This window comes from Myxine glutinosa, chromosome 5, assembly GCF_964187855.1.
Source record: "Myxine glutinosa chromosome 5, kmMyxGlut1.1, whole genome shotgun sequence".
Lineage (NCBI taxonomy): Eukaryota > Metazoa > Chordata > Myxini > Myxiniformes > Myxinidae > Myxine > Myxine glutinosa.
The window spans coordinates 13,045,378-13,070,150 of NC_136265.1; the positions used below are offsets into that span (position 1 = coordinate 13,045,378).

A 24,773-nucleotide genomic window follows, 5' to 3' on the forward strand; every position below is an offset into this window, starting at 1 on the left:
TGATTACAATTTAATAGACTGTCCAATTGATTATAATGCTCCGTTCGAGTGACCCACTCTGCTCACGGCGATACAGCAAATTATGAACTCTGTAATGACGAATTATCGTTTTTCCTGGCACGTTGTTTGCATTGTATACAAGGCCCTATGTTTGAAATCTTCGAAATAGAGATTATATCGTCTTAATTGATTTTTTTCCAAATATCAAAAGAAAGTAATGTTTTTGTGTCACCTTTGTGGGGAAATGCACCACCCAGCTCTGCTGGCGACAAAATGGAAGCAATGCTATGCAGAATGTTGTCATGGCAATAGTAGTAGAAAATGGGGTTTTGGGGAAATTTCCCATCGCCCTAAGGGGTGGGATGAAAAATTTTGCCACTTAAATTCCTCTCCAGCTTCCTCTTAAATTGCACTTTGTTTTCTTCCTATAAAATGCCATTCTGCAGACAGCTGGAGCGATTCCCCAAGTACAATGGTGTGCTGGTGTACTACTATCTGTACAAGGGCATGCGGACGCAGGAGAAGGATAACTCCCTGATAGCAGAGGCTGCCGAAAAGGCCAGCGTCACATATCAGCACGCTTACGTAAGGCCTCCTTCTGCAGCGGTTAATCCCGGAAACTATCGCCCTGTGTGTTTTTGCAAAGAGTAGGCCATTGTGTGCAGGTTCTGTGATCTATCATTGGTTTCATGTGCAGTCTCGTTCATTTTGTCCTGTTGCCAAAGACGTATGTGAACCTGTGATCCTCCATTGGGATCGGTTTTTAAACAACAACAATGTTCATCAAGAAAGACTTTCCAAGAAGATTAACTTTTCACTTGTTGCACTTTTGTCTTTGCTTTTCTTAGTACTTTATCGGAAACTTCCGTCGAGCAACTGGTGAATCCCGTACGCGAACGCGAAGGGACGCCGGTCCATGGGAACCTCCTCATTTCCCTTGCCCCGGGCCTCTGCAGCAACACCTCACACAGTATGGGCAGTCGGGCTCGCCGAGTTTAGAGTCAGGTTTGGGCCACAAATCTCATGTTACCTGCTTGTGCCTTGTATTGAACATCATTTATTAACTGCTTGTTGAGAAGGAACCTCTGAGCAAAGGAATGGTCTTTTGTGTCTTGATCTCGAAAATGGCGGCATGCAAGATGTCAGGTTTTGCCCATTTATTTGCTTTTAACAAGAGCACATTGTACTTTGTGGGATGCAAACATAATTGTAGTAATGAGAAGTCTTGCTACTGTCCTTGAACTCGTGTGATTCCTTTGCCCAGTAATCGTTGGCTTTCTCTCGACCCTCAGCCTCAGCCGACGGCCATGACGCTGACGGCTCTTCGGAGCTGGCGGAGGGTTCATTGGGCACGTCGACCGGCTACCGGGACGGCTTTGAGGAGCGTGCTGAGGGGGATGGACTGGTAGGCCCGCCGTCTGACGGAGCCATGTGGGGAGCTTGTAGCTCATCACCTTTTCGGGGCTGTGGCCAGGAGGTAAGACTTGACAGCGTCATCGCAGCAAAATCTGGTGTTTTTGTGTCTGCAATGTCTAGTTTATTATCCCCATGCTTTAAAAAATTGGGAGATACTGTAATCGGCTCCTTCCGTCGATCTGTCATTCATCTTCATTCATAAATCATCTGTCATCTTCATTCATAAATCATCTGTCATCTTCATTCATAAATCATCTGTCATCTTCATTCATAAATCATCTGTCATCTTCATTCATAAATAATCTGTCATCTTCATTCATAAATAATCTGTCATCTTCATTCATAAATCATCTGTCATCTTCATTCATAAATCATCTGTCATCTTCATTCATAAATCATCTGTCATCTTCATTCATAAATCATCTGTCATCTTCATTCATAAATCATCTGTCATCTTCATTCATAAATCATCTGTCATCTTCATTCATAAATCATCTGTCATCTTCATTCATAAATCATCTGTCATCTTCATTCATAAATCATCTGTCATCTTCATTCATAAATAATCTGTCATCTTCATTCATAAATAATCTGTCATCTTCATTCATAAATAATCTGTCGTCTTCATTCATAAATCATCTGTCGTCTTCATTCATAAATCATCTGTCATCTTCATTCATAAATCATCTGTCATCTTCATTCATAAATCATCTGTCATCTTCATTCATAAATCATCTGTCATCTTCATTCATAAATCATCTGTCATCTTCATTCATAAATCATATCTGTCATCTTCATTCATAAATCATCTGTCATCTTCATTCATAAATCATCTGTCATCTTCATTCATAAATCATCTGCCATCTTCATTCATAAATCATCTGCCATCTTCATTCATAAATCATCTGTCATCTTCATTCATAAATCATCTGTCATATTCATTCATAAATCATCTGTCATCTTCATTCATAAATCATCTGTCGTCTTCATTCATAAATCATCTGTCATCTTCATTCATAAATCATCTGTCATCTTCATTCATAAATCATCTGTCATCTTCATTCATAAATCATCTGTCATCTTCATTCATAAATAATCTGTCATCTTCATTCATAAATCATCTGTCGTCTTCATTCATAAATCATCTGTCGTCTTCATTCATAAATCATCTGTCGTCTTCATTCATAAATCATCTGTCGTCTTCATTCATAAATCATCTGTCGTCTTCATTCATAAATCATCTGTCATCTTCATTCATAAATCATCTGTCATCTTCATTCATAAATCATCTGTCATCTTCATTCATAAATCATCTGTCATCTTCATTCATAAATCAGCTGTCATCTTCATTCATAAATCATCTGTCATCTTCATTCATAAATAATCTGTCGTCTTCATTCATAAATCATCTGTCGTCTTCATTCATAAATCATCTGTCTTCATTCATAAATCATCTGTTGTCTTCATTCATAAATCATCTGTCATCTTCATTCATAAATCATCTGTCATCTTCATTCATAAATCATCTGTCATCTTCATTCATAAATCATCTGTCATCTTCATTCATAAATCATCTGTCATCTTCATTCATAAATCATCTGTCATCTTCATTCATAAATCATCTGTCATCTTCATTCATAAATCATCTGTCATCTTCATTCATAAATCATCTGTCATCTTCATTCATAAATCATCTGTCATCTTCATTCATAAATCATCTGTCATCTTCATTCATAAATCATCTGTCATCTTCATTCATAAATCATCTGTCATCTTCATTCATAAATCATCTGTGATCTCATTCATAAATCATCTGCCATCTTCATTCATCAAACTCCTCCTAAAGGGTTGTGCAGATATTCACCACATTTGGTAGTTATGATTGCCACGTCACAAGAAGGTGCGGTAATGGTGTCACTTTTGGCTCAGTCTTCTGGTGTGCTGCGCAGGATCAAAAGGTCAAATAACAAAAAATGCAATTCCAGGCACATTTGTAAATGAAACTGTAAATGAAATTAACGTTGGGGCACACATGAAATATGTCATGGATTTTTGCATTTGACGTCCCAGTTCATGCCTTGGGGTTTGAGGTCATACGGGGTTAAAACAGAAGATTTTTTTTTAAACCCAAAATTTCATGTTGGGTCATTCCTGGTGGAACTTTTTGCCATCTTTCAACTTTGCTTGAAGTGGGAAGCGTGGGGATTTGCGATGGCACGTCGTCGACTTCGCTCTGGTTTGATTTTAGGAGTGTAAGGGCCACCCTTTGTCATTTTCATCGTTACAATCCTTGAACCCACCCAACGTTACCCTGAGGATCTCAACGAGTCGAACACAACGTGTGTAAGGGAAATGCCTGCTGGAGGGTGGGGAGTGGTTTGATGGAAAGTTGATGATGAAATTGAGAAAATTCAAATCAGGAAAAGGAAGAGAGAAGAGCTTTGTAGAGGGTTATTAGAGTAGAGAGAATATGGGGAGTGAAATGAATTTATGGAACGTGAAGGTCGAGGATACGTACATAAACATTGCTGCGTGTTGGTCACTTGGTCCACTGCATGGTTTTTGTACACCGCTCCTTTCCTATGCCATTTCCAGGCGCTGCATGACGTCATCGCTGGGCACCAAAGGGGGCCCGGCAATGACGCGTGCTGACAGGGACTCGAGTCACTGAATCGAGTCACTAAATTGGGAAAACAACTATTTTTGAGGTCAAAAAGTCAAAGGTCAACTCAAGTTCAAACTTCTAAAATCATGAATTTTCACCCGAAAAATCATCAATTTTAATCCGATTGACTCGAGCTTTGATTAAGATCGTCAATTTTAATCCGAATGAAATTTACAATTTGATGTATCCATGGCAACCTTTTTTGGGGGAGGGGATTTTGCAAGTATCGTGCTCTGCATGACGTCTTCTTGTTGTATTGTTGATGAGGAGGTTGTTCCAAACATTACAAGCCATCGGTTCAAAGGGAAACACTAAACAGGGAAACCCTAATTGCTCTCCCGGTAGTAATCAGCGTGGAATTTTCATTAGGGTGCTGAGATACGGCCTACTCTGTGAAATTTAGTGTGGCATATTTTACGTCCACTCGGAGTGAACCCTGGCAGATGTTAAAGTCGACACTGTTCAGATAAACTCCCTCGGTTTCTCCACTTTACATCCATCAAGCCGACATTCTCGGACAAACTCCCTCGGTTTCTCCACTTTACATCCATCAAGCCGACATTCTCGGACAAACTCCCTCGGTTTCTTCACTTTACATCCATCAAGCCGACATGGCTCGGACAAACTCCCTCGGTTTCTCCACTTTACATCCATCAAGCCGACATGGCTCGGACAAACTCCCTCGGTTTCTCCACTTTACATCCATCAAGCCGACATGGCTCGGACAAACTCCCTCGGTTTCTCCACTTTACATCCATCAAGCCGACACTGCTCAGACAAACTCCCTCGGTTTCTCCACTTTACATCCATCAAGCCGACATTCTCGGACAAACTCCCTCGGTTTCTCCACCTTGCATCCATCAAGCCGACATGGCTCGGACAAACTCCCTCGGTTTCTCCACTTTACATCCATCAAGCCGACATGGCTCGGACAAACTCCCTCGGTTTCTCCACTTTACATCCATCAAGCCGACATGGCTCGGACAAACTCCCTCGGTTTCTCCACTTTACATCCATCAAGCCGACATGGCTCGGACAAACTCCCTTGGTTTCTCCACTTTACATACATCAAGCCGACACTGCTCAGACAAACTCCCTCGGTTTCTCCACTTTACATCCATTACGCCGACATTCTCGGACAAACTCCCTCGGTTTCTCCTCTTTACATCCATCAAGCCGACACTGCTCAGACAAACTCCCTCGGTTTCTCCACTTTACATCCATCAAGCCGACATTCTCGGACAAACTCCCTCGGTTTCTCCACCTTGCATCCATCAAGCCGACATGGCTCGGACAAACTCCCTCGGTTTCTCCACTTTACATCCATCAAGCCGACATGGCTCGGACAAACTCCCTCGGTTTCTCCACTTTACATCCATCAAGCCGACATGGCTCAGACAAACTCCCTCGGTTTCTCCACTTTACATCCATCAAGCCGACACTGCTCGGATAAACTACCTCGGTTTCTCCACTTTACATCCATCAAGCCGTCATGGCTCGGACAAACTCCCTCGGTTTCTCCACTTTACATCCATCAAGCCGACACTGCTCGGATAACTACCTCGGTTTCTCCACTTTACATCCATCAAGCCGACACTGCTCGGATAAACTACCTCGGTTTCTCCACTTTACATCCATCAAGCCGACATGGCTCGGACAAACTCCCCAGGTTTCTCCACTTTACATCCATCAAGCCGACACTGCTCGGATAACTATCTCGGTTTCTCCACTTTACATCCATCAAGCCGACATGGCTCGGACAAACTCCCTCGGTTTCTCCACCTTGCATCCATCAAGCCGACACTGCTCGGATAACTACCTCGGTTTCTCCACTTCACATCCATCAAGCCGACATGGCTCGGACAAACTCCCTCGGTTTCTCCACTTTACATCCATCAAGCCGACATGGCTCGGACAAACTCCCTCGGTTTCTCCACTTTACATCCATCAAGCCGACATGGCTCGGACAAACTCCCTCGGTTTCTCCACTTTACATCCATCAAGCCGACACTGCTCAGACAAACTCCCTCGGTTTCTCCACTTTACATCCATCAAGCCGACATTCTCGGCCAAACTCCCTCGGTTTCTCCTCTTTACATCCATCAAGCCGACACTGCTCAGACAAACTCCCTCGGTTTCTCCACTTTACATCCATCAAGCCGACATTCTCGGACAAACTCCCTCGGTTTCTCCACCTTGCATCCATCAAGCCGACATGGCTCGGACAAACTCCCTCGGTTTCTCCACTTTACATCCATCAAGCCGACATGGCTCGGACAAACTCCCTCGGTTTCTCCACTTTACATCCATCAAGCCGACACTGCTCGAATAAACTACCTCGGTTTCTCCACTTTACATCCATCAAGCCGTCATGGCTCGGACAAACTCCCTCGGTTTCTCCACTTTACATCCATCAAGCCGACCCTGCTCGGACAAACTCCCTCGGTTTCTCCACTTTACATCCATCAAGCCGACACTGCTCGGATAACTACCTCGGTTTCTCCACTTTACATCCATCAAGCCGACATGGCTCGGACAAACTCCCTCGGTTTCTCCACTTTACATCCATCAAGCCGACATGGCTCGGACAAACTCCCTCGGTTTCTCCACTTTACATCCATCAAGCCGACATGGCTCGGACAAACTCCCTCGGTTTCTCCACTTTACATCCATCAAGCCAACACTGCTCGGATAAACTCCCTCGGTTTCTCCACTTTACATCCATCAAGCCGACACTGCTCGGATAACTACCTCGGTTTCTCCACTTTACATCCATCAAGCCGACATGGCTCGGACAAACTCCCTCGGTTTCTCCACTTTACATCCATCACGCCGACACTGCTCGGATAAACTACCTCGGTTTCTCCACTTTCCATCCATCAAGCCGTCATGGCTCAGACAAACTCCCTCGGTTTCTCCACTTTACATCCATCAAGCCGACCCTGCTCGGACAAACTCCCTCGGTTTCTCCACTTTACATCCATCAAGCCGACATGGCTCGGACAAACTCCCTCGGTTTCTCCACTTTACATCCATCAAGCCAACACTGCTCGGATAAACTCCCTCGGTTTCTCCACTTTACATCCATCAACCCGACACTGCTCGGATAACTACCTCGGTTTCTCCACTTTACATCCATCAAGCCGACATGGCTCGGACAAACTCCCTCGGTTTCTCCACTTTACATCCATCAAGCCGACACTGCTCGGATAACTACCTCGGTTTCTCCACTTTACATCCATCAAGCCGACATGGCTCGGACAAACTCCCTCGGTTTCTCCACTTTACATCCATCAAGCCGACACTGCTCGGATAACTACCTCGGTTTCTCCACTTTACATCCATCAAGCCGACATGGCTCAGACAAACTCCCTCGGTTTCTCCACTTTACATCCATCAAGCCGACACTGCTCGGATAACTACCTCGGTTTCTCCACTTTACATCCATCAAGCCGACACTGCTCGGATAACTACCTCGGTTTCTCCACTTTACATCCATCAAGCCGACACTGCTCGGATAACTACCTCGGTTTCTCCACTTTACATCCATCAAGCCGACATGGCTCGGACAAACTCCCCAGGTTTCTCCACTTTACATCCATCAAGCCGACACTGCTCGGATAACTACCTCGGTTTCTCCACTTTACATCCATCAAGCCGACATGGCTCGGACAAACTCCCTCGGTTTCTCCACTTTACATCCATCAAGCCGACACTGCTCGGATAACTACCTCGGTTTCTCCACTTTACATCCATCAAGCCGACATGGCTCGGACAAACTCCCTCGGTTTCTCCACTTTACTTCCATCAAGCCGACATGGCTCGGACAAACTCCCCAGGTTTCTCCACTTTACATCCATCAAGCCGACATGGCTCGGACAAACTCCCTCGGTTTCTCCACTTTACATCCATCAAGCCGACATGGCTCGGACAAACTCCCCAGGTTTCTCCACTTTACATCCATCAAGCCGACACTGCTCGGACAAACTCCCTCGGTTTCTCCACCTTGCATCCATCAAGCCGACACTGCTCGGACAAACTCCCTCGGTTTCTCCACCTTGCATCCATCAAGCCGACACTGCTCGGACAAATTCCCTCGGTTTCTCCACTTTACATCCATCAAGCCGACACGGCTCGGACAAACTCCCTCGGTTTCTCCACTTTACATCCATCAAGCCGACATGGCTCGGACAAACTCCCTCGGTTTCTCCACTTTACATCCATCAAGCCGACATGGCTCGGACAAACTCCCCAGGTTTCTCCACTTTACATCCATCAAGCCGACATGGCTCGGACAAACTCCCCAGGTTTCTCTACTTTACATCCATCAAGCCGACATGGCTCGGACAAACTCCCTCGGTTTCTCCACTTTACATCCATCAAGCCGACATGGCTCGGACAAACTCCCCAGGTTTCTCCACTTTACATCCATCAAGCCGACACTGCTCGGACAAACTCCCTCGGTTTCTCCACCTTGCATCCATCAAGCCGACACTGCTCGGACAAACTCCCTCGGTTTCTCCACCTTGCATCCATCAAGCCGACACTGCTCGGACAAATTCCCTCGGTTTCTCCACTTTACATCCATCAAGCCGACATGGCTCGGATAAACTCCCTCGGTTTCTCCACTTTACATCCATCAAGCCGACACGGCTCGGACAAACTCCCTCGGTTTCTCCATTTTACATCCATCAAGCCGACACTGCTCGGACAAACTCCCTCGGTTTCTCCACCTTGCATCCATCAAGCCGACACTGCTCGTACAAACTCCCTCGGTTTCTCCACTTTACATCCATCAGGCCGACCCTGCTCGGACAAACTCCCTCGGTTTCTCCACTTTACATCCATCAAGCCGACACTGCTCGGACAAACTCCCTCGGTTTCTCCACTTTACATCCATCAAGCCGACACGGCTCGGACAAACTCCCTCGGTTTCTCCACTTTACATCCATCAAGCCGACATGGCTCGGACAAACTCCCTCGGTTTCTCCACTTTACATTCATCAAGCCGACATGGCTCGGACAAACTCCCCAGGTTTCTCCACTTTACATCCATCAAGCCGACATGGCTCGGACAAACTCCCTCGGTTTCTCCACTTTACATCCATCAAGCCGACATGGCTCGGATAAACTCCCTCGGTTTCTCCACTTTACATCCATCAAGCCGACACGGCTCGGATAAACTCCCTCGGTTTCTCCACTTTACATCCATCAAGCCGACACGGCTCGGACAAACTCCCCAGGTTTCTCCACTTTACATCCATCAAGCCGACACTGCTCGGACAAACTCCCTCGGTTTCTCCACTTTACAGCCATCAAGCCGACATGGCTCGGATAAACTCCCTCGGTTTCTCCACTTTACATCCATCAAGCCGACACGGCTCGGACAAACTCCCTCGGTTTCTCCATTTTACATCCATCAAGCCGACACTGCTCGGACAAACTCCCTCGTTTTCTCCACCTTGCATCCATCAAGCCGACACTGCTCGGACAAACTCCCTCGGTTTCTCCACTTTACATCCATCAAGCCGACCCTGCTCGGACAAACTCCCTCGGTTTCTCCACTTTACATCCATCAAGCCGACACTGCTCGGACAAACTCCCTCGGTTTCTGCACTTTTCATCCATCAGGCCGACATGGCTCGGACAAACTCCCTCGGTTTCTCCACCTTGCATCCATCAAGCCGACACTGCTCGGACAAACTCCCTCGGTTTCTCCACCTTGCATCCATCAAGCCGACACTGCTCGGACAAGGGCCGTCGTTTCAGCTCCATATCGGGTATTGCTTCCACTCCTTCGGAACCCGGTTGTGCAGCCATATTGTGCAGACCCTATTAATATTATGTTTGTTTGATGACACAGACCAACTCCAGCCTTGACAGTCTAGAATTCCTCCACATCACCTAGTTTTCTTGTATACACTATCCAGGCTCGTGGAAGATCAGCTGTTTGTGTGAGACCATGATCAGTTGTGTGTTAAAGTAGCATCTACATATTACGTATGCAAAAAAAGGCAATTTGTGTTGCTAACTCTGCCCCCACCTCTCCCTTCTCCCATTCCCATGTGCCATACAATTATTTTCCCTATATTTTTTCATCTCTCAATTTTTTCCCCTTCACGTTCATTTCATCTCTTGCCTTTTCAAGCCCCACTTCTTCCTCTTCTTCTTCTTAATCATCCTTCCCACTCCGCTGATGTTTAGGTAATTGGTAGCTGGGCCCAAACATAATGGAATAAGTTATGTGACTTGCCATTCCATACTCATGGGGGCGCTCTCCTTCCAGATGGAGCTGGTGACGGATAGTGATCGGTGAGTTCCTCATCTTTGCCCTTGAGTTTGTAATGTACGAGGTGTATGTTTTTTTTTGGGTTTTTTTGTGAACAGCTGTGGCATCTAGTTACCGAGTAATTTCATAGTTTTAACACTAATGTACCCTCAAGGCACTGTTTAGTTTACACAGACGGGAAGACCCTAAGGAAGAATGCTTTGATTGATTTGATAACTGTGTATTTACTCCTCTCTACCAGGATTCTTGAGAAACTCAAGGCAAATAAAGACATAGCAAGGTAAACAAAGGCCTAGTTTTCCTGCTCACTGCCAGTTTTGTAATTTGTTTGTAAATACCTTTGTTATTGTGATATTTATGTATATATGTGCATATACAGTGCATTCAGAAAGTATTCAGACCCCTTCACTTTTTTCACATTTTGTTATGTTGCAGCCTTATGGTGAAATCGTTTAAATTCATTTTTTCCCTCGTCGATCTACACTCAATACCCCATAATGACAAAGAGAAAACACGATTTTAGAAAGTTTTGCAAATTTATTAAAAAGAAAAAACTGAAATATCACATTTACATAAGTATTCAGACCCTTTGCTATGACACTTGAAATTTAGCTCAGGTGCCTCCCATTTCTCTTGATCATCTTTGAGATGCTTCTACACCTTGATTGGAGTCCACCTGTGGTAAATTCAATTGATTGGACATGATTTGGAAAGGCACACACCTGTCTATATAAGGTCTCACAGCTGACAATGCATATCGGAGAAAAAAACCAAGCCATAAGGTCGAACGAACTGCCTGCAGAGCTCAGAGAAAGGATTGTGTCGATGCACAAATCTGGGGAAGCCGACAAAAAACATTCTGCTGCATTGAAGGTTCCCAAGAGCACAGTGGCCTCCATAACTCGCACAGTGGCCTCCATAATTCGCACAGTGGCCTCCATAATTCGCACAGTGGCCTCCATAATTCGCACAGTGGCCTCCATAATTCGCACAGTGGCCTCCATAATTCGCACAGTGGCCTCCATAATTCGCACAGTGGCCTCCATAACTCGCACAGTGGCCTCCATAATTCTTAAATGGAAGAAGTTTGGAACAACCAGGACTCTTCCTAGAGCTGGCCGCCCGGCCAAACTGAGCAATCGGGGGAGAAGGGCCTTGGTAAGAGAGGTGACCACGAACCCGATGGTCACTCTGTCTGAGCTGCAGAAATCCTGTGTGGAGATGGGAGAAACTTCCAGAAGGACAACCATCACTGCAACACTCCACCGATCTGGGCTTTATGGCAAAGTGGCCAGACGGAAGCCTCTCCTCAGTGAAAGACACATGAAAGCCCACTTGGACTTTGCAAAAAAGCACCTGAAGGACTCTCAGACTGTGTGAAACAAGATTCTGTGGTCTGATGAAACCAAGATTGAACTGTTTGGCTTCCGTCTGGCCACTCTGCCATAAAGCCCAGATCGGTGGAGTGTTGCGGTGATGGTTGTCCTTCTGGAAGTTTCTCCCATCTCCACACAGGATCTCTGGAGCTCAGCCAGAGTGACCATCGGGTTCTTGGTCACTTCTTACCAAGGCCCTTCTCCCCCGTTTGCTTAGTTTGGCCGGGCGGCCAGCTCTAGGAAGAGTCCTGGTTGTTCCAAACTTATTCCATTTAAGAATTATGGAGGCCACTGTGCTCTTTGGAACCTTCAATGCAGAAGAACCTTTTTTGTAGGCTTCCCCAGATCTGTGCCTCGACACAATCCTGTCTCTGAGCTCTGCAGGCAGTTCCTTCGACCTCATGGCTTCGTTTTTGCTCTGATCTGCATTGTCAGCTGTGAGACCTTATATCGACAGGTGTGTGCCTTTCCAAATCATGTCCAATCAATTGAATTTACCACAGGTGGACTCCAATCAAGATGTGGAAACATCTCAAAGATGATCAAGAGAAATGGGAGGCACCTGAGCTAAATTTCAAGTGTCATAACAAAGGGTCTGAATACTTATGTGAATGTGATATTTCAGTTTTTTCTTCTTAAAAAATTTGCAAAACTTTCTAAAATCCTGTTTTCTCTTTGTCATTATGGGGTATTGAGTGAAGATTGATGAGGGAAAAAATGAATTTAAACGATTTCACCATAAGGCTGCAACATAACAAAATGTGAAAAAAGTGAAGGGGTCTGAATACTTTCTGAATGCACTGTACAAAAATCCACCAATCAGTGTTTGCTTTGTGACTTCCTCCTCTTTATCTCGTTCAGGAGGCTGGAGCGATTCCCTAAATACAACCGCGTTCTGGCGTACTATTACCTGTACAAGGGTATGCGGACGCAGGAGAAGGACAACCCGCTGATAGCAGAGGCTGCAGAGAAGGCCGGTGTCACGTACCAGCACGCTTACGTAAGTTAAATGGCCAGGCTGTCTGTTGTAAGGCTAACTGGTTACGGAAGGTAACTGGCCATGGATACAAGTTTCTTTTTTTATCCTTTTATTCGCATTAACTTCTTGCACAGAACTTCATCGGGAATTTCCGGAGAGCGACGGGAGGTTCCAAGGTGCGTGGAGCACGGATCAGCATGAACTGTGTGTCCGGTGTGACCGGCTCTGTGGACAAGGGTGTGGAGCAGCTCCCTGGGTGCAAGAAACGCAGAAAAGGTCAATCGGGTGAGCTAAGTTAGAGGGAGCAGAGATCATAGTGTTGATGATTGGATTAAAATCCCACCTCCTCGCCCCATCCTCACGAGACGAGACTGGCCCTGCCCCCTACCCCTCCCCCCCCCATCCTCCAACCATTTTAGACCATTTTTAGTCCCATTTACGTGTATATATATATATATATACACGTAAATGTCCCATTAGTCATTGTCCCATCAGTCCCAAACGTATATTCCCATTTACTTGTGGCGTTTGTATTCTGTATACTAGCAGATAACCCAGCTCCACTGGGCTGTTGTAAGGGAATTTGCTCCCATTGGAGTAGAATATCTGGGGAGTTTGCTTGGAATTTACTTTGATGGCACAATAGCAAGGACCTTTGGAAATTCACGTCATGTCGAATGTGACTTCAAGGCCTCAACCCCCTTCTTCCTCAATTCCTCATCGTACCCCCTCACCCTCTGAGCCCCATGTCTTCAAACACCTTCTTCCAGCTCTATGTCCCCTCTCTGCCCCCCACCCCCAACTCCTTGTCCTCTCCTCCCCCTTTTTTCTTCAGGTCCTCAACCCTTACCCTGCCCTCCCCCATCCCACACCACCCCAAGTCAGCATAAGAGTCAACAACTGTTAAGACTGCTGAGGGTTTTCAGTGAAGTAAATCAACGGAGAGGTCATTAATTATACGTTGACAGAATTGACAAAATAGTTTGTGGTTATATTATCTTTTTTTTTTACTTCCTGCAGGTCTGCGAACCACCGACATTGAGCTTATACACCACCAGTGTGTGCAAAAAACAATGCACATAACTCGAAATTGAGTGATATCGATATTTTTAGACCTTCACATGCAATGCCGGGCGGAAGAGCTCTTAAATGAGGTATCATTTGGCATTACACGTGCTGTGGATACTATGTTTACACCGTTCAGAAACAATCGCGCAACTTGCGGTTATATAGGTATGTAGAATAGATACGATTTCCAGTCCATTTGATTCCTGACTGTGCTTTGGTGTGTGTACCTGTAGGTAGTACGATGCCTGGCTGGAGCCCCCAAGCCTCACCTGTGCAGACGGTGGGTACTGTGGGGTATCCGGGTGGTGAAAGAGCGGGCGATGACTCTGCAGAATCCTTTGGCATAATCAGGCAAAATCTGCAGCGGATCCAGCAATTGGTGTGTGCACAGCACTTTAACATTCACTGTTGTCAATGGAAAAATGTTTGCAGATTAGCCACAATGGTCGAGCCTCGATTTCACATTTTATTACGTCAATTCAAAACGTTCGCTTTCTCCACCATTACATGTTAGCTCCAGTCCAGACTTCTTCACCATTACATGTTAGCTCCACTCCACACTTCTACACAATTACATGTGACCTTCACTCCGCACTTCTTCACTATTACATGTTAGCTCCATTCCAGACTTCTACACCATTACATGTTACCTCCACTCCACACTTCTCCACCATTATGTGTTACCTCCACTCCACACTTCTCCACCATTACATGTTAGCTCCACTCCAGACTTCTACACCATTACATGTTACCTCCACTGCGCACTTCTTCACCATTACATGTTACCTCCACTCCGCACTTCTCCACCATTACATGTTACCTCCACTCCACACTTCTTCACCATTACGTATTAGCTCCACTCCAGACTTCTACACCATTACATGTTACCTCCACTCCGCACTTCTCCACCATTACGTGTTACCTCCACTCCACACTTTTCCACCATTAGGTATTACCTCCACTGCGCACTTCTTCACCATTACGTGTTACCTCCACTGCGCACTCCTCCACCATTACATGTTAGCTCCACTCCAGACTTCTACACCATTACATGTTACCTCCACTGCGCACTTCTTCACCATTACATGTTACCTCCACTCCGCACTTCTCCACCATTACATGTTAGCTCCACTCCAGACTTCTACACCATTACATGTTACCTCTACTCGCACTTCTCCACCATTACATGTTAGCTCCACTCCAGACTTCTGCACCATTACATGTTACCTCCACTCCGCACTTCTGCACCATTACATGTTACCTCCACTCCGCACTTTTCCACCATTACATGTTACCTCCACTCCGCACTTTTCCACCATTACATGTTACCTCCACTCCAGACTTCTACACCATTACATGTTACCTCCACTGTGCACTTCTTCACCATTACATGTTACCTCCACTCCGCACTTCTCCACCATTACATGTTAGCTCCACTCCAGACTTCTACACCATTACATGTTACCTCCACTCGCACTTCTCCACCATTACATGTTGGCTCCACTCCAGACTTCTGCACCATTACATGTTACCTCCACTCTGCACTTTTCCACCATTACATGTTACCTCCACTCCGCACTTTTCCACCATTACATGTTACCTCCACTCCATACTTTTCCACCATTACGTGTTACCTCCACTCTGCCCTTCTCCACCATTACATGTTACCTGCACTCTGCACTTCTGCACCATTACATGTTAGCTCCACTCCAGACTTCTGCACCATTACATGTTACCTCCACTCCGCACTTTTCCACCATTACATGTTACCTCCACTCCACACTTTTCCACCATTACGTGTTTCCTCCACTCCAGACTTCTACACCATTACATGTTACCTCCACTCCGCACTTCTCCACCATTACGTGTTACCTCCACTCCACACTTTTCCACCATTAGGTATTACCTCCACTCTGCACTTCTCCACCATGACGTGTTACCTCCACTTCGCACTCCACCATTACATGTTAGCTCCACTCCAGACTTCTACACCATTATATGTTACCTCCACTGCACACTTCTTCACCATTACATGTTACCTCCACTCCGCACTTCTCCACCATTACATGTTAGCTCCACTCCAGACTTCTACACCATTACATGTTACCTCCACTCGCACTTCTCCACCATTACATGTTAGCTCCACTCCAGACTTCTGCACCATTGCATGTTAGCTCCACTCCGCACTTTTCCACCATTACATGTTACCTCCACTCCGCACTTTTCCACCATTACATGTTACCTCCACTCCATACTGTTCCACCATTACGTGTTACCTCCACTCTGCCCTTCTCCACCATTACATGTTACATCCACTCTGCACTTCTGAACCATTACATGTTAGCTCCACTCCAGACTTCTGCACCATTACATGTTACCTCCACTCCGCACTTTTCCACCATTGCATGTTACCTCCACTCCACACTTTTCCACCATTACGTGTTTCCTCCACTCCAGACTTCTGCACCATTACATGTTACCTCCACTCCGCACTTTTCCACCATTACGTGTTACCTCCACTCTGCCCTTCTCCACCATTACATGTTACCTGCACTCTGCACTTCTGCACCATTACATGTTAGCTCCACTCCAGACTTCTGCACCATTACATGTTACCTCCACTCCGCACTTTTCCACCATTGCATGTTACCTCCACTCCACACTTTTCCACCATTACGTGTTTCCTCCACTCCAGACTTCTGCACCATTACATGTTACCTCCACTCCGCACTTTTCCACCATTACGTGTTACCTCCACTCTGCCCTTCTCCACCATTACATGTTACCTCCGCTCCGCACTTCTGCACCATTTTGTGTAACTTCCACTGTGCACTCCAATTCCTTCAGATGGAGGATAACCAACGGTACGGCTGCGAGGGTGTCGCTATGGCATTCTGTTTCCAACCGAGCACGGCTCACACCCAGGAACCCCTTCTGTGGGTGCTCGGCTCGCCGGAGGGGAAGAGCTTGCTCGCAGAACATCGCATCGGCGATTACGTCGCCCTACTATGGAGAGCCAAGCGTAGTGCGTAATAGCTGACACCGACGCACGATCGTCATTTTGTGGGATGGGCGCTCGCTGGCTTGGAGATCTCAGGATAATTTGGGTTAAAATGCAGCGCCGTTGGGTTGGTGCATGAAGGATGATGAGTTGTACTCTATAGTCCGTCACCATTGCGCTGTCATGGTGCAAATGTTGTACAAGTTTCACGAAATGGCATACAGTTGCCAAGCATGCTTTTCGGCATTACAAACCCTGAAAGCTTCATTTGTACGATTGGTCACCTGTGCTGTCGTCTGTTATGTCATGAGACGATGGCTTTGCATTAGTAAGTGTTACGTTAACCGTGTGCCGTTGCCTTGCAGTCAGAGATGTTGAAATCAAGAAAATGGAGTCAAATCCTGACAATTCCAAGGTAATGACTCCTCATTGTAGTTTAACCAGATTTGTGGTTGGAAAGTTTATTTTGCACCACAAAGTGTTTCCTCCGTCGGTTTGCAGGCGCTGGATGAACTCGGCCAATGGGACGAAGCCGATAAGGACGGCACAGGTAGCGGTGGTGGGGGCGGGGGTTGCATGTTTTGTGTTGTCGTCGTCACCTGTAGTCAATCGTAATGCATCAAATGTGGAAATGGATGGGCACTTGGAATTGAATGAAAGTGATACGCTGAAAGGCCACCATTGGAGTGATTCCTTCATTCCTTCTATTACAGAAGGATCAAATGCCTGGTTTTGATGCCCATTTTATTCGTCAAATTACATTTTCACGATGGGTGTTAAAATTATTGTACAAACTGGAGATTCGCAAGATATGCCACGAGAAAGGATCAGTGTGTATACATTTAAAAAAAATGCATTTATATATATATATATATATATATATATATATATATATATATACATACACACACAGTGTTTTTATTCATTATACATAATTATATGTTGGTCTTCTTCTTCTGTATGTAGCACAAGGCTGCAGGATAGCATCATTGGCTGATGCCACGGCTGTGCTGTTGATGCAGTGCCCCCTGTAGGTTAGAGAAGGAATTTGTTTTACCCGATGCACGCGAAGCGAAAGCAGAGTTAAGCAGTTGGTTCAATTTGTCTGTACGTCTCTGTCTGTCTACAAATGTCAGATTTGATCAAGGAAGAACTTGATTTTAATTGAATGTAACATTTTGAACACGAATCGAAAACAAACCTGTAGTTTATCAGTACTTTGGCTCTGATTCCATCCCGATCACACGTGCGCAGAAAGGGTGGGATCATTTTTTTTGTTCTGTCTGCCTGTCAGACATTCAAATAAAACTGAAAATCATTCCAAACAGGAAACCTACTGTTTTTAAGGATGTCATGAAGGATACAAACCACAGGCATGAAGAACTAATGTAACATGCTAAATAAGGTGGTGTAAAATATGCGGTGTCAACGGCGGTAAACTTCCGGAATCTTTTTCTACAACCTTCAAAATCTTTGTTGATTCAATTGAATTTCTGGAGAACACAAATCGTCTTCTTAGTACTTTCAAAACCCTTCCGTTTAACAGTACTTGGACCAAATATCATGGCATTTTACATCATCACGACCAATCAATTTTTTCTGCTCACAGACCCCGCCCATCATCACGACCAATCCATTTTTTTCTGCCAGCAGACCCTGCCCATCATCACGACCAACAAATTTGCCCGCCACCCGTGTCATTTTTTTTTTACGGCATCGCCCATAGGGCAAAGCAGTCTAGAACAGTGCTTGTCCTTCCGTTTGTATGTATGTATGCATGTACAGTGCATTCAGAAAGTATTCAGACCCCTTCACTTTTTTCACATTTTGTTATGTTGCAGCCTTATGCTGAAATCGTTTAAATTCATTTTTTCCCTCATCAATCTACACTCAATACCCCATAATGACAAAGAGAAAACAGGATTTTAGAAATTTTGCAAATGTATTAAAAATAAAAAACTGAAATATCACATTTACATAAGTATTCAGACCCTTTGCTATGACACTTGAAATTTAGCTCAGGTGCCTCCCATTTCTCTTGATCATCTTTGAGATGTTTTTATACCTTGATTGGAATCCACCTGTGGTAAATTCAATTGATTGGCATGATTTGGAAGGGCACACACCTGTCTATATAAGGTCTCACAGCTGACAATGCATATCAGAGCAAAAATCAAGCCATGAGGTCGAAGGAATTGCCGGCAGAGCTCAGAGACAGGATTGTGTCGAGGCACAGATCTGGGGAAGCCGACAAAAAAAAATTCTGCTGCATTGAAGGTTCCCAAGAGCACAGTGGCCTCCATAATTCTTAAATGGAAGAAGTTTGAAACAACAAGGACTCTTCCTAGAGCTGGCCGCCCAGCCAAACTAAGCAATCGGGGGAGAAGGGTCTTGGTAATAGAAGTGACCAAGAACCCGATGGTCATTCTGGCTGAGCTCCAGAGATCCTGTGTGGAGATGGGAGAAACTTCCAGAAGGACAACCATCACTGCAACACTCCACCGATCTGGGCTTTACGGCAGAGTGGCAAGGCGGAAGCCTCTCCTCAGTGAAAGACACATGAAAGCCCGCTTGGAGTTTGCAAAAAAAGCACCTAAAGGACTCTCAGACTGTGAGAAACAAGATTCTGTGGGCTTTCATGTGTCTTTCACTGAGGAGAGGCTTCCGTCTGGCCACTCTGCCATAAAGCCCAGATCGGTGGAGTGTTGCAGTGATGGTTGTCCTTCTGGAAGTTTCACCCATCTCCACACAGGATCTCTGGAGCTCAGCCAGAGTGACCATCGGGTTCTTGGTCACCTCTATTACCAAGGCCCTTCTCCCCCGATTGCTCAGTTTGGCCGGGCGGCCAGCTCTAGGAAGAGTCCTGGTTGTTCCATACTTCTTCCATTTAATAATTATGGAGACCTCTGTGCTCATGGGAACCATAAATGCAGCAGAATTTTTTTTTGTCGGCTTCCCCAGATCTGTGCCTCGACACAATCCTGTCTCTGAGCTCTGCAGGCAGTTCCTTCGATCTCATGGCTTGGTTTTTTCTCTGATATGCATTGTCAGCTGTGAGACCTTATATAGACAGGTGTGTGCCTTTCCAAATCATGTCCAATCTATTTAATTTACCACGGGTGGAGTCCAATCAAGGTGTAGAAGCATCTCAAAGATGATCAAGAGAAATGGGAGGCACCCGAGCTAAATTTCAAGTGTCATACCAAAGGGTCTGAATACTTATGTAAATGTGATATTTCAGTTTTTTCTTTTTAATAAATTTGCAAAACTTTCTAAAATCCTGTTTTCTCTTTGTCATTATGGGGTATTGAGTGTAGATTGATGAGGGAAAAAATGAATTTAAACGATTTCAGCATAAGGCTGCAACATAACAAAATGTGAAAAAAGTGAAGGAGTCTGAACTCTGAATGCACTGTATGTATGTATGTCTCCTCAAACGTATACCAATCAGAGCTGAGGATCTGGTCACAAGACAGGGTGAAATGATTACGTCTGATGTCATTACAGCGTACAACAGCTGACTCCACACTCCGGCATTTTGATTCCAATGTCGTTTAGGCCGAACATATCGTCGAACCTGTCATATATCACAATCGCCATGCTCCACCTTTACGTTTTTGTCCCCCGTCGCACAGCGGAGCGAAAGGGGGACTATGGTTTTCCCCTCCGTCCGTGTGTCCGTCCGTCCGTCCGTGCGTGCAGGCGTGCGTGTGTGCGTGCGTGCGGGCGTGTGTGCGTGCATAAGCGAAGGACCGCATTCGAATTTGGTGTGTGGGTGCAAGCCACGTCAAAATCCAAGATGGCCGCCGCCATGTATGTCTGATGCCATGTATGTCTGAACCTTGTGAGCTGAATATCTTGAAAAATAAGCGAAGTACCAACTTCTAATCTGGTGTGTCGGTGTGTCTAGGCACAAGCAAGAACGCTGTTTAAAATTGGGTCGCTACGTCAAAATCCAAGATGGCCGCCGCCATGTATGTCTGAACCTTGTGAGATGAATATCTTGAAAAATAAGCGAAGTACCGACTTCTAATTTGGTGTGTGGGTGTATCTCGGCATAAGGAAGAACGCTATTGAAAATTGGGTCACCACGTCAAAATCCAAAGATGGCCGCCACCATATATATGTCTGAACCTTGTGAGCGAAATATCTTGAAAAATAAGCGAAGTACCAACTTCTAATCTGGTGTGTGGGTGTGTGTAGGCACAAGCAAGAACGCTGTTTAAAATTGGGTCGCCACGTCAAAATCCAAGATGGCCGCCACCATATATATGTCTGAACCTTGTGAGCGAAATATCTTGAAAAATAAACGAACTACCAACTTCTAATCTGGTGTGTGGGTGTATCTACGCATAAGGGAGAACGCTGTTGAAAATTGGGTCGCCATGTCAAAATCCAAGATGGCCGCCTTGCATCTTCCACTTTGTCAACTCGCATCACTTCACCGACGGGGGACCTAGGCGTAACGCTTGTTCATTCAGTGTGAAACACAAACAAACGGATTGTTAAAATGATCCTCAATTATCGAAAGCAGAGTCATTTTCAAGATATTAAAGTATCAGCAGTTTTGTGTCCGGCTGTCACGCTATGTCATTACGTCTATGATGTCATTACGATGGCTGACTCCACCGACCGACATTTTAATTTACGAGTGCATCCGCTCACTATGGGAGCGGCAGAAAGGGTCATTCCTCTTTGGGTTGTATAGATTACAGTCAATTTATGGTCGGGTCTCAAAAACATTAGGTGTGTTCATTTTCCAAGTTTGTTGTGAAGAGATCGCCAAGTGGTTTAAGCATTCGAGCAAGCACTCCATTCAAACCCGTTAAGGAACGGCTGGTTTGGAAAGCGCTAGCTAGCTGCTTGGTAAATGAGCACAACCCGGGCTTACTCCCTTTCAGTTTCGTGATAAACAGCAGGAAAAGTGGGTTTCATTGGTGGTTTTCAAAACCAAACGTTAATTGGTGGGTTTCAAAAGGCCGCTATGAAAAAAGGCACTTTTGCGGCAGGAAGTGTCATGTTATTTACCCAACCCTTGTGGGGTTCATAGATCACAGTAGATCTTCGCTCAGTTCTGAAAGTAAAGCTTACCTCATGGATGTTGGGATTCCTCCAAATTTTTTTGTTCAATGTTATAAACAGCATTAGCGACTGTTTAAAAAGCTAATCATACGTGTTTGTGGTTTATAATATTTTACAAGCCCAGCTACGCCACTTTTAGACTTCCGGTCTTGTTTTCTCAAGACTGCATAGGGTAAGGTGTTCTATGAACTTGTCTAGTTTATTCAGGGGCTGGCAATACGTCGTCTACTCTTCACGAAGGGCACTGTGGGTGGGATCTTTAACATCCAGCTGAAGGAAGGTGCACACATTGATGAAACACTGGGATGACAGTTTATAGCTCGGTCGGGATTCGGACCCAGACTAGACAGCTTAGAGGAGAGTGTGCCTACCTCTGGACCATCCTGTCAGCCCGTATATTGAAGGGTAAAGAAAATAATACAAACGATGCGTTTTTGACATGTGGGTACGATCTCATTCGTGGCTATTTATTTTTTAAATATTTTTTTGTATACAAGATCGAGGCTCGTGAAAGAGCTAACATTAATCACAAAAAAAAGTCAAACCGACACATGAAACATAATAAGGGGAGCGGTAGACAAGATGGGGAGAGGGGGAAGAACACAAACACAACATTTGAGAGCAGGGACATCGAGAGAACTGTGGGAGGGAGCGGGCTTGGGTGGAGGTGGGAGAGGTATGAAACATATGGACACTGCAATGACTTCCAGGAAGGAAGTTGGAATTTCAAAAAAGTGGATCTGGGGTGAATTAGCGGGGGTAGAAAAGATCAAGGTTTTGGATGGGGGAAGATCAGAGATGGTGGTGAACGGCTGTTTTAAAGACCTGGAGGGAGGAGTGGGATTGAAGGGAGTGGGGGAGTTTGTTCCAGAGGTGGGAGAAAAGGGGAATGAAAGAGTGAAGGCGAGCAGAGAGCCTAGATTTTGGCAGTTTAATAACCATAAGAGGGTTGCTGGCATATCTTGTGCGACCTGCAGGAATATTTGGGGGACAGAGCACAGAGAGAGCTGGGGGAGCAAGGCCGGAGAGGAGTCGGTAGAAGACAGAAAGACCACCAACCTGCCTGTGGTGAGTGAGTGAAAGGCCCTCGGAGTTAGCTTCATCACAGGAGATTCCAATGATTCTGAAAGCTTTGGTTTCAACAGTGTGAAGCCGAGCTAGGTGTGAGGCAGGAGCACCGACCCAGAGGGGGGAACAGTATTCCATTGAGCTGCGGATGAAAGCCTTGTATGTGGTGAGGAGCTGATGTGTGCCAAGACAGGACTTCGCATGATGGAGGATGCCCAGTCGGCGACTGGCTTTGGAGGCCAGCTTGGAAATATGGTTTTCCCAAGAAAGATCATGGCAGATAGTGAGACCCAAAAGCTTGAGTGACAGAACTTATTGGAGAGGATTGTTGAGAAAGTAGATGGGAGGGTTTTCCAGTCGGTCTTTTTGGAGAGACATTGTAAGAGTGTGAGATTTGTCAGGATTGAAAGACATGTTCCACTTGTTTGCCCAGTCTGTGATTTTGTCCAGGTCTGCAGAGAGTGAGGAGGCTGCAGACTGCCGATCTGAGGGATGAGGAATGGAGCGGCAGAGAGTGGGGTCATCAGCAAAGAGATAGAGAGGATTTTCCAGAGTGTTGGAGAGATCATTGATGAAGACCAGAAATAGCACAGGGCCCAGAACACTACCTTGGGGAACTTCAGCCAAAACAGGAAGGGGAGATGAGAGAAATCCATGCAGGGCCACTCATTGACTACGACCAGAGAGGAAGTCTGCAAGCCATGCGAGGAGATTTCCATGGATACCATAGGGGGAGAGTTTGGTGAGCAGAGCGGGGTGCCAGACCGTATCGAAGGCACGTGATATGTCAATGGAGAAACCTTGAACCTCACTCAGATCGACATTTGAAATTTTCTCTGCATTGGACCTTTCCTTGTTTGTCTTGGTTTGGTCCATGATTTGATGTCACAGATCGGCCGGTGGCCTCGTTTTTCTTTGTTTTTTTTTTTTCAACTCCTTTCTTCTGAACTTGCTCCCTCTGCCCTCTGACTCTGCCACCTCTCCCCTGAATCCTCTTCTCCATACCATGTGTACACATCATCACTCCATGGCCTAACATTGGCCTAGTGGCATCCAGTTAGAAATATAAATGACTAATAGTCAGGTTCATTATGTTCAGATTTATAATTTCGTTCTTTTTTTGTGGAGATTAGCAAACCTATACATTTTTGGAAAGCTTATAGCACCAGGAATCCGAAAAACCATGTTTCCATTTGCGCAAATTTTTCTTTGGCGGCCATATTGGATTTTCAAAATGGCCACCATCGGAAACCTATTTTTCGCGATATCTCAACATCCGAACCACCTAGAGTGCTGATTCCAACACCTATACCCACATTTTTGGGGATGAGGAATCACATGAAGCCATCTAAAATAATCTACTCATTTCATTTCATTTCATAATTCATGTACATGAAAATAATCATTTCAACATGTTCAGTTCATGTACATGGAAAGTCATTATATCAGACCTAATAGTTCATTTAAAATAAACCTCATGAAGCTCACAATTACTTACCTGTTGTCGTTTTATATATTTGCAGGTCTTGAGAGAAGATGAGTGAAGTTACGACTCAGCCCACACAGTGGCAGCACTGCATAATTTGTCAAACTGCTTCAGCAAAATATGGAACGCTTGTCCAGCAGCCCAAACCGGACTCGTTTGAACACTTGCTACAAACCCTTAATGATAGAGCAGCCTACCATGATGGAAAATATGTTAAAATTCACAGTCGCTTAAAGGATGAAACAAGTGAAAGTCTGCAATTCAATAATGCAGTTTGGCATCGTATCTGTTATTCAAATGCAACCAACAAAGAGAAGGTACAACGTGCCAAAGACCGCCATCA

General features: G+C 45.3%; 1 protein-coding gene across 4 annotated transcripts in view; it reads left to right on the forward strand.

Annotated features, from left to right (window-relative positions):
- The first annotated feature begins 339 nt into the window (after positions 1 to 339).
- LOC137416635 (uncharacterized) overlaps positions 340 to 24,773 on the forward strand; it is a 37,764-nt gene continuing 13,330 nt past the window's right edge. Inside the window, exons 1-11 of one of the 4 annotated variants that reach the window (XM_078777597.1) lie at positions 340 to 585; positions 849 to 1,005; positions 1,293 to 1,477; positions 10,368 to 10,393; positions 10,612 to 10,650; positions 12,608 to 12,746; positions 12,860 to 13,001; positions 14,027 to 14,172; positions 16,641 to 16,818; positions 17,160 to 17,209; positions 17,296 to 17,344. In XM_078777597.1, the coding sequence (XP_078633723.1) occupies positions 433 to 585; positions 849 to 1,005; positions 1,293 to 1,477; positions 10,368 to 10,393; positions 10,612 to 10,650; positions 12,608 to 12,746; positions 12,860 to 13,001; positions 14,027 to 14,172; positions 16,641 to 16,818; positions 17,160 to 17,209; positions 17,296 to 17,344 (1,264 nt within the window). In that variant the 5' untranslated portion in view covers positions 340 to 432. Of the gene's footprint in view, positions 586 to 848; positions 1,006 to 1,292; positions 1,478 to 10,367; positions 10,394 to 10,611; positions 10,651 to 12,607; positions 12,747 to 12,859; positions 13,011 to 14,026; positions 14,173 to 16,640; positions 16,819 to 17,159; positions 17,210 to 17,295; positions 17,345 to 24,773 lie in introns of all 4 variants that reach the window. The other 3 variants (XM_078777596.1, XM_078777595.1, XM_078777594.1) reach the window with 3 other exon arrangements.